Source organism: Ranitomeya variabilis, chromosome 3 (assembly GCF_051348905.1).
Source record: "Ranitomeya variabilis isolate aRanVar5 chromosome 3, aRanVar5.hap1, whole genome shotgun sequence".
NCBI classification, from domain to species: domain Eukaryota; kingdom Metazoa; phylum Chordata; class Amphibia; order Anura; family Dendrobatidae; genus Ranitomeya; species Ranitomeya variabilis.
In genome coordinates, this window is record NC_135234.1 from 444,498,278 (window position 1) to 444,508,958 (window position 10,681).

At 41.4% G+C, this 10,681-nt stretch overlaps 1 protein-coding gene across 1 annotated transcript; it reads right to left on the reverse strand.

Moving 5' to 3' along the window:
- Positions 1-473: 473 nt before the first annotated feature.
- LOC143818296 (speedy protein 1-B-like) lies at positions 474-3,680 on the reverse strand. The gene is made up of 7 exons (XM_077299646.1): positions 3,558-3,680; positions 2,597-2,663; positions 2,268-2,362; positions 1,780-1,838; positions 1,525-1,607; positions 1,179-1,347; positions 474-809 (listed from the first exon to the last, which is right to left on the reverse strand). The coding sequence occupies exons 2-7, from the start codon at positions 2,647-2,649 to the stop codon at positions 657-659; spliced, it is 612 nt and encodes a 203-aa protein (XP_077155761.1). The 5' UTR covers positions 2,650-2,663; positions 3,558-3,680; the 3' UTR covers positions 474-656.
- Between the last annotated feature and the right edge of the window lie 7,001 nt (positions 3,681-10,681).

Here is a 10,681-nt window from a genome sequence, read left to right on the forward strand (position 1 = left end):
GAGCCACCTTGTGCAGCACTAATGCTGCATTCTGTCAAGGTGGCTCTTTTAATTGGGGTCCCTTTCAAGGCTTCAATATCTGTTTTTATAATTTGTCCCTCATACATATAGTTCCTCCATTAATGTCCCTGGCGCCTGAGCTGTAAGACTTTTTCGGGCATGCGCAGTTTGCGCTGCCCTTCGACTCCCATCACACGATGGGAACTTACAGCGCAGGCGCCAGGGACGTTAATGAAGGAAGTGGAGGCGGCCCCGGCGCACGGATTATTGAGTGATGGCTGGGAGGCGTTTGTGTCCAGGGGGAAAAAGACATTCCCCCGGACAAACTACAGGTATGAGGGACAAATTATAAAAACGGATATTACAGCATTGAAAGGAACCCCAACTAAAAGAGCCACCTTGACAGAATGCAGCATTAGTGCTGCACAAGGTGGCTCTTTTAGTTAAAAATGCCTTGTGGGTGACAACTTCCCTTTAAGAATACTTCTCTCCTGTCTCCACTTCTTCATCTGTCACGTCTTCTAGCTGTTCTTCTTATAGGACCAGCAGCTAAGATTCCCTTCCAGCTATGTTCTTCTCCTTCCAGGTCCAGCAGCTATGTTCCTCTTCCAGCCATGTTCTTCTCCTTCCAGGTCCAGCAGCTCCTCTTCCAGGCATTAGATATTCGCATCTTCCTCCTTCTTGCATGGAACGATGTTACAGAGAGAGCAGGGTAGGGCATTATTCCTCCTGAACCAACGAATTGCCCAGCTGTGATGGATATTCCTGTCTCTCTTCCATGCCCAGTGGTCAGGGTCTTGTGCCATGATCTAGAATGAAATACGTGATTATAATCAGAGTTTAAAGGGAATATATCACCATTAATCATAATTCAATTTACATATATTTTAGACCTGATGATATTGATGTGATGACTGAAAAACCATGGCAGAATGACTGCATAATTACTTATTAAAGTTTTCTTCCTTGACATTAAAACAAGCATTTCATGAGTCCAGCTATGGCTGCATTCATAAAATGCTCTACCTAACATAAGGATTACAAGACCATTTTGACATGGCTTTTCAAAGTAAGTACAACCACCCCATCAGGTCTAAGGGATTTATTTATGTATACTGTTTATATTGTGATATCTATTTACAGATCAGCTTTATATTATTGTTGTTTATATTGCTAACCAGATCACAGGTGGCCCGATCCACCCAAGCCCGAAATTCCATCCTGGTGAGAAGAACATTACGGAACTGTAGAAGTCGGTCCTTCTTCATGCTCCATGTCCATCCGAGGGCCCAGCGGTAGATCTTCCGTTGATATGGCACATCCTCTTCAAACTGGTTGGCTAAAAACCTGGATGGACGAAAAATGAATCCAAATAAATTAGAATCCACTTCAGAAGAAAATACAGAAATATAGCAACAAATACAATTATCGTGTATTTATATGAGTGGTAGAAAAAATATTTTGGTTTTACAATAAAATAAAGTTATTTATAGACATAAATGTGTAATAATAAAAGAGACTCACAGAGCTGGAAAGAAGAAGATTCCATATTCTGAAGATCGTAGTCCTGCTCTCCTGAAGTAAGTGACGACCATAGCGAGGAGATACTAGAGGGAGGAGAAGCAGAGTTAGAGGGTATATATAATACAGAACATATATAGCTGTATATTCCTATGTTTGGTAATATCTGGCCACTATTACATAAGAATAAGCCCTTTATTTCCCTATGATGGATCTTCTCAAATCTGGGTGATTTCTTATCCTTCACTACAATAATACCTTGTCCGAAATTTTAAGACAGCTGTCCCTGGCTAGAAAACGTCTGATGTATTCTTCTTCTACAAAAATGAGAAAATAGAATTATTTCACTATGAACTTTGTAATGAAAACCTTTTTATTGCTATTAATGTTAAATTATTGGGGTTGTAGAGCTCTTCATTAATGATGGATTATCCTCAGGATAGCTCATCAATATCAGATTGGTGGAGATTTGGCCCCCGACACCCACTGATCAGATACTGAAGAATTGTCCTAAAGATATGCCATCACTATTGAGGTGAAACCAAAACCACAACACTGCTCACCACCACATAGTGACCGCTCCTGTCTGCTGCATCATACTAGGTATAATTATAGGAGGCTGAGGGAGAACACTTCCCTACATGTTTCTCTACCATTATACACATAAAATAGATTAATATAAAAATACATGTCATATAATCTAATACTTTACATATGGAAACCTTGTAATGTGCAATGAGTCTTACCAAGGAGTGCGGCGAAAGCTGCCCGCTCTTCTGGCTGGGGGATGTCATCTTCTGTCTTCCTCCTCTTGGCTTCTTCCTGGGTGGCAGACAGTGCACTATGGTAGAAGAGGTAGATAATATAGTATTAGGCCTCATGCACATGGTCGCACTATGGCTACACATAATTCACTTACATCCTGATGGGTGTTCTCCTCATGGGGATCTGACATTAGTTTTGTGCTGTAAATGGTATAAATATGTGTAGTGATGATGTGTAATGGTCACTATGGATTTGCCGCTGTAAGTGTATGGATTGTGATGACTGCAGTGATGTAACCTCATCTACTTACCACTCCTCTTCATACTGGGCGATCAGTTCTCTCTTCCGCTTCCTCATGGCCATCTCTACTCTTCTTCCTGGAAACATACAGAAAAAGGAAAAACCTGAATATGCAGAGCATGGCTCTGTCTATAGGATCTCTAGTGGGGTAATACTATCCTAATGTGTAACCCAAAACCAAGCTACCACAGCCTGCATTACATGGGTTGCAGTATTGCAGCTTTATTGACTTGATTGGTGCTGAGTTGTAATACCCAACATGACCCATTGACAGAAGTGGCGCTGTAGCTAAGAAAACAAACCCTATTTTCTACTTAAAGCACCACTCCAGCATTTTGTTTTGTTTGTACTGCTGGAGTGGCACTTTTAATGTAAGCCCCCTGCCCACATTCTTATACTTGGTGCCATCTTGTGCCCGTAACTTCTGACTGGCCGCAAGTGAGAAGTTACGTAACAAGAGTTTAATGCAAATCTATGAGAGCTAGAACGAGGCTCTTATAGAGAGGTATTGAAAAGTGACGTCTGCGCCGCTCCATGAATCACTGGAGCTGATGGCCGGTCACAATTCACCGGAGACTGATAGGAGCAACACTGGAAAAGGATGAAGGGGCGGCAGGTGACTGTAAGACAGGGGCCAGGAGAATTACATAAAAAGCACCACTCCCGCGGTGCAGTAAAAACCCGCTGCAGTGGTGCTTTAAAAAAGCAAAAATATATAATCGGTCATAGGAGAAATATGTGGCCCCATGTTTTTCAGATTAATATTTACACATCATTATCCACATTTTAAATATTTATTCAAAGTCACCAAATGTTATCCCGTTTATCCATAATCACCCCGTTATCTGTATCTGGGATTTATGGTGAAATCATTTGCGCTTGTATATGTGATTGCTTTCAGTATAGATCCCAACTGTCAGTATCTGGAATGACATAAATCGGCAGTTTACTCATCACACAATGATTCTCACCTCTGTAGAGCGGCCGGTGGCGGTTGTCTCCCAATCAGCAGGTAACGATCCGGGTATAAATCCAAAAAGTGTCGCTTCTGGGAATCAATAAGGAGCCTGTCTTATCTCTAATAGAGCTATCGCAGACTGGCACCAACTGACGGTTTTTTTCTTTCTTTGAGTTCAAATCCTGCGATGCTATTGGTTGACGGTTGAGGCACGCGGCGCAAAATTTAAAGGGAAAGCGCATTCTAATAATGAATAAGGAGATACAGTGTATAACTTTTATATCTATAATTGTAGTTTTCCTGTTTATTCCAATTAGTGTTATTTGAGGAAGTTGTCATGTTATTCCATTTATTAACTGATGATTGGGAAATGGCAGCAGTGAAAGCCGCATGTAATAATGATGACACTAAAGTCGTGATGAGAGAAGTGTGATGTGTAACATGTTCACTAGATCGTCCATTGTGTATGGAGTAAGAGAATAATTGTCATCTGCTTTCTTGCTCCCTGTAAAGTCATTATTTAACCCCATTAGCAGCAAGGTCAATTTTCATTTTTGCGTCTTTGTTCTTCCTCCATTTTTCCCAAACTCACAACTTTTTTATTTTTCTGTCCACATAGCCATATGAGGGCTTGCGTTGTGGAGTACAAGTTGCACTTTTGAATGACACCATTCATTTCACCACATAGTGTACAGGAAAACTTAAAACAATTCCAAGCGAGGAGAAATTGTAAAAATAAAAAAAAGGAATTCTGACATTGCTTTTAGGACTATAGGTTGCATTATATTGTATGGACTATGGGGTGCATGATTCCAAATGTAGGACCATGGGGTGCACTATACTGTATGGACGATGGGGTGCATTATGCTGTATGGACTATAGGGTGCATTATACTGTATGGACTATGGGGTGCATTATACTGTATGGACTATGGGATGCATTATACTGTGTGGATGACTATGGGGTGCATTATACTGTATAACATATTGGTAACAGACACAGTAATGATACCTAGATAGAAAATTATTAAAATTCAAATTAAAATTAATATCCAGAAATTGTGATCAATAGGTCACCACATGTGCCAAGATTATAGTGTAAAACCACTAAAAGGAACGAAATTGCTCCAAACACAAAGTTGGACCAATGAGAAAGTGACAGGGAATAGTTATAACAAAATTAATTTTTATTTGGTAACAATAGTGACAAGCATTAAAAAATATATACTAAAAAATATTATAAATATAATACAATACAAATGTGCACAAATTACGCCGCATATAGTAGGGCAAGCCAATTTATATCCAGATAAGGGGCAATCTATAGCATATATTATCCAGAAGCAAAAATAAAAAATATAGATGGATGAATAAAAAATATATCTCTATATATATAGAGAGATATATTTTTTATTCATCCATCTATATTTTTATATATATATATATATATATATATATATATATATATATATATATATATATAAAATGTGTGCGTGCAATCAACCAAATCGGATGCATTAATATCTCAAAACAACATGATAAAAAATATAAAAAGGTGCTATGTGCAATAACTGATTACCACCTCAGGGGCATATAGTGCAAAATATTAGTAAAGTGCTCTGTGCAATCACAGTAGATATGCCAATTACTTACAATTCATCAGGGGACTATTCCCAGGCTGCCAGCGGCTAGATTATGTGCACCCCGACGCGCGTTTCGGACGCACAGTCCTTCTTTGTATAAGAAAAACACTCTACACCATTGATGGGTTATGGGTTATGTGGGTTGGCCACAGCTTTTAGTTAACTAGAAAAACAAAACACAGAATCCTTCCTCGTCCATGCTCATTTTATGCTTTAAACCAACAAAAAAAAAAAAATACCAAAAGCCAACCACTGAAATACAGTGGGTCTTGCGAATAAATTCTTATTGAGCATGAACGAGAATCGAGATGAGAATTCTGACCAACTCATCCCAAAATTAATAGTGCTCTTTCCAACCATCTTGCAAACCTGATAATAATATATCCATACCTATCTCATTCAAATGAATTCCATCACTCCTCAGTATGTCCCTATTGTCCCCTTCTAACTGTCTATGTCTCACCATCACCCGCCCAAAGCTTGAACATGTTTTAAAACCATAACATTAAGTAATCTCCTTGCTCTTTTGACCCCTGATCAACTCAGTGGAAGCTTATTATAATGTTTCTACTCTGTGGAAATTGATTCCACTTTAGTGGTTTGTGGCAAACATTTTTTAAAATGTGTAAACTCAAAGTTAGGTCTCCATCTGGTGGGCTGCCTGTAGTGGAAGGAGTGTCAGAGGCCTGTTATACTGTTTCTATTCTGTGGAAATTGTTGCCACTTTAGTGGTGTGTGGCAATATTTTTTTGAAATGTGGAGACTCCAAGTTGGGTCTCCTTCATGTGTGTTGCCTGTAGAAGCAGGGCTCCCAGGCAGGCAGGCCTGCACTTACTTTCATTCAACTACCTGTGTTACAATCCTTACATTTTTTTACCAGTAATACTCCATAAAACTAAGGTTTGTGCCATCTGAATGTGGCTGAGAAAACAATGGAGCTGTTGCATTAGGTATCAGGGCTCACAGCAAAGAGACTTACACTGCTCCTTAACTACCAGGTCTTCATTGAAACTTCAGTTCCAAGCTGGGCCAGACCCTGATACCGCATGCATGGGCCATGGCTGACTACTTCTGTGCCATTAAAAAAAATGTTTACTGTGGGTCAATTGATCAGTCAACTACATGTGTTAAGGTACCTTCACACTACACGACTTTGCAGCGATAACGATAACGATCCGTGACGTTGCAGCGTCCTGGATAGCGATATCGTTGTGTTTGACACGCAGCAGCGATCAGGATCCTGCTGTGGTATCGCTGGTCGTTGCTGAAAGTCCAGAACTTTATTTGGTCGTCAGATCGGCGTGTATCGTCGTGTTTGACACCAAAAGCAACGATGCCAGCGATGTTTTACAATGGTAACCAGGGTAAATATCGGGTTACTAAGCGCAGTAACCCGATGTTTACACTGGTTACCATTGTAAAAGTAAAAAAACCAAACAGTACATACTCACCTTCTGATGTCTGTCACACGTCCCCCGCCGTCCGCTTCCCGCACTGACTGTGAGTGCCGGCCGTAAAGTAAAAGCAGAGCACAGCGGTGACGTCACCGCTGTGCTGTGCCTTACGGCCGGCACTCAGTGCAGGAAGCAGACGCCGGGGGACGTTACGGACACCGGAATGTAAGTATGTACTGTTTGGTTTTTTTTACATTTACACTGGTAACCAGGGTAAACATCGGGTTACTAAGCACGGCCCTGCTCTTAGTAACCCGATGTTTACCCTGGTTACCCGGGGACTTCGGCATAGTTGGTCGCTGGAGAGCTGTCTGTGTGACAGCTCTCCAGCGACCACACAGCGACGCTGCAGCGATCGGCATCGTTGTCGATATCGCTGCAGCGTCGCTTACTGTGAAGGTACCTTAACTTTCGTTACATTTTTATACCAATAGAAAGTGATGTCTGTGCCATCTGAGTGTGGCTGGAAAAAAAAAACTGTTGAATGAGATGTCAGACCTTACAGCACAGTACAGTGGGCTTACATCACTCCCTTAACCACTAGGTCATCACTGAAACTTCAAATCTGTAAATGCTGCCTCAGACCCTGATACCTCATGCATGGCCCAATGGATGACTGCTGCTTTGCTATTAGCAAATTTCTACAGTGGGTCAGTTGTTGCCATTTTTCATGGTGTCTGTACCTAAGTCTTATGAGTAAGTGTGTTGTCGTACATCAGAAACATGTCAGGCTTCAAAGTCTCTTTTGACCTTTTTTAAAATTGCTTAAATAAGGTATGTGCACACGTTGCGGATTCTCTGCGGATCCGCAGCATTTTTTGCAGTGCAGAAACGCTGCAGATCCGCAATTGATTTACAGTACAATGTAAATCAATGAGAAAAAAAAAATGCTGTGCACACTTTGCGGAAAATCCGCTGCGGAAATGCTGCGGTTTAAAAGAAGTGGCATGTCATTTCTTTTTTGTGAATCTGCAGCATTTTTGTACCCACTCCATTATAGAAAACCGCAGGGGTAAAAAACGCAGCAAATCCGCAAGAAAACCGCAGCAAAAACGCACAAAAAAACGCTGCGGAACCGCACAAAAAAACGCAGGTGCGCCAGGAGAGGCAGAATCCGCACCAGAAATTCCTAAGCCTAATTCGTAACGTGTGCACATAGCCTTAGGGTTGGGGGTCACTTGGGGAATAGTGATCACAAAATAATAAGTTTTCATGTATCCTTTAATAAGATGTGTAGTAGAGGGGTGACAAGGACACTAAACTTCAGGAGGGCAAATTTCCAACTGATGAGAGATGATCTTGGTGCAATTAACTGGGACGATATTCTGAGACATAAAAATACACAAAGAAAATTGGAGACCCTTATTAGCATCCTGGATAGGACCTGTGCACAGTATATACCGTATGGGAATAAACATACTAGAAATAGGAGGAAACCAATATGGCTAAATAGAGCTGTAAGGGGCGCAATAAGTGACAAAAAGAAAGCATTTAGAGAAATAAAGGAAGTAGGTAGTGATGAGGCATTAAATAAATACAGAAAATTAAATAAGTTCTGTAAAAAGCAAATTAAGGCAGCAAAAATTGAGACAGAGAGACTCATTGCCAGAGAGGGTAAAAATAATCCCAAAAAATACTTCTAACTACGTAAATAGAAACACAAAATTCCACCAATTATTCTACCATAATTCTTCAACTCCAATCATATATATAACACAAGAGGGAAAGTTCTATTAAGAAGAAACCCAAATAGAGTGTTGTACTAAAATATATAAATTTATTTAAACACTAAAATACAAATAGTATGGCAAGGTAAAGCTGACCAAGCAGGGTGGGGGAGGTACCTATTCACCACATGGTAACAAATAATGGCATCTGAATAAACACCGAATCAAGGTAAAAATTTACACATATAATAAATGCATATGCCAAAATTATATATATATATACAAATATATTGAACAGCACAGGTATAAAACGGCATAAAAATTAGCCTAGTAAATCCAAGAATAATCCATAAGCATAAAGTGCAATAGTGCAAGATGCAAAAGGTGCTAAGCAAAGGAAAATACACTGTGAGATTGCGCTGTAAGCTATTCAATAAGAGTATTCATATTACCTATATGTGGTGTGAGACCAAAACCCCAGCCTGCCGCCTCAACGCGCGTTTCGCCGATCTTCGTCAGGAGGCGTGGCTTAAGTCATGTATGTGTCGCTTAAATAGTGCTGTATGGCCAATAGAAAAGGAAGCGCCGGCTATGAATCGGTGCATGCGCGGGTGTCGCTGCATCATTGAGGACACTTTGTGCAGCGCCCGTGGAACGCAGGCGATCCACTGTTGCTTAGCGACGGCGATCACATGCGGACACAGTGGGTGCGTCTGGAAGGTCCTGATGCAGCGATCCCAAGCATGCGCACTAGCCAGCACAGTGTAGTGCAAGCGTAAATGAAATCCAGATCATGTGCATGGCAAAAATAGCTAAAGTGACAGCAAGAAAAGACTGTGTGGACCTGCAATAAGCATGGTGGACGAAAGAAGAATAACTACATAAAGAAGGGCCAGTACAACTTCAGTGAAATAATAAAGGAGATAAAGATAAGTGAGAGGATAACAAAGATGTGTCTCAGTGAAGTTAATATAACCATAATTTATATTTTACGGTCAAAGACAACATAAAGTGGGATAATGTGTAGTGAAATAAATATTATTAAAGTAACGGGCATAAAAGCCTTATTAACCATATGTACTGTGACAATGACAATATTAATACAAATATCTGAAAAGGAAATTATTACAAGTATAATAATGTGTAGAAAATATCATCTCATTTTCTTTTTTCCAATTATGTTGATCCTCCGGAATCTTGATGTGTCCATAAAATAAAAAGGTGAGTAAACACCAAATGAGGTCCACCATCAAACGGCGCTATTCATAGTTCATAAATCGAAACTGGGCAAGATAATCATAAGCACTATAAGAATACAGATAAAGAAACAAATGTTAAAACCAACACTAACAATTTACTATAAAAACAAGACTATACAGTACATGGAAATATATATATATATATATATATATATATATATATATATATATATATATATATATATATATATATATATATATATATATACATACATATATATATATATATATATATATATATATATATATATATATATATATATATATATATATATATATCTAATATATAATTGCCTAGAATACTACTTCCTGCAATTTGTGCCAACTTCCGTGGCTTTGTCCGGAGCTAATGTTCGGAGATAATGTTCGGAGCTAATGTCCGGAGCTAATGTCCGGAGCTAATGTCCGGAGATTAATTGCCTAGAATACTACTTCCTGCAATTTGTGCCAACTTCCGTGGCTTTGTCCGGAGCTAATGTCCGGAGCTAATGTCCGGAGATAAGTGACGTCACCAGTGTCCTACACCCAGGCAGAGCACAGGGGCCCCAGGCAGCATATGGGGCCCCAGGCAGAGCACAGTGGCCCCAGGCAGAGCACAGGGGCCCCAGGCAGCATATGGGGCCCCAGGCAGAGCACAGTGGTCCCAGGTAGAGCACAGGGGCCCCAGGCAGCCTATGGGGCCCCAGGCAGAGCACAGGGGCCCCAGGCAGCATATGGGGCCCCAGGCAGAGCACAGGGGCCCCAGGCAGAGCACAGGGGCCCCAGGCAGCATATGGGGCCCCAGGCAGAGCACAGTGGTCCCAGGCAGAGCACAGGGGCCCCAAGCAGCCTATGGCGCCCCAGGCAGAGAACAGTGGCCCCAGGCAGAACATGGGGCCCCAGGCAGAGCACAGGCAGAGCACAGGGGCTCCAGGCAGCATATGGGGCCCCAGGCAAAGCACAGTGGCCCCAGGCAGAGCACAGGGGCCCCAGGCAGAACATGGGGCCCCAGGCAGAGCACAGGCAGAGCACAGGGGCCCCAGGCAGCATATGGGGCCCCAGGCAGAGCACAGTGGCTCCAGGCAGAGCACAGGGGCCCCAGGCAGAACATGGGGCCCCAGGCAGAGCACAGGGGC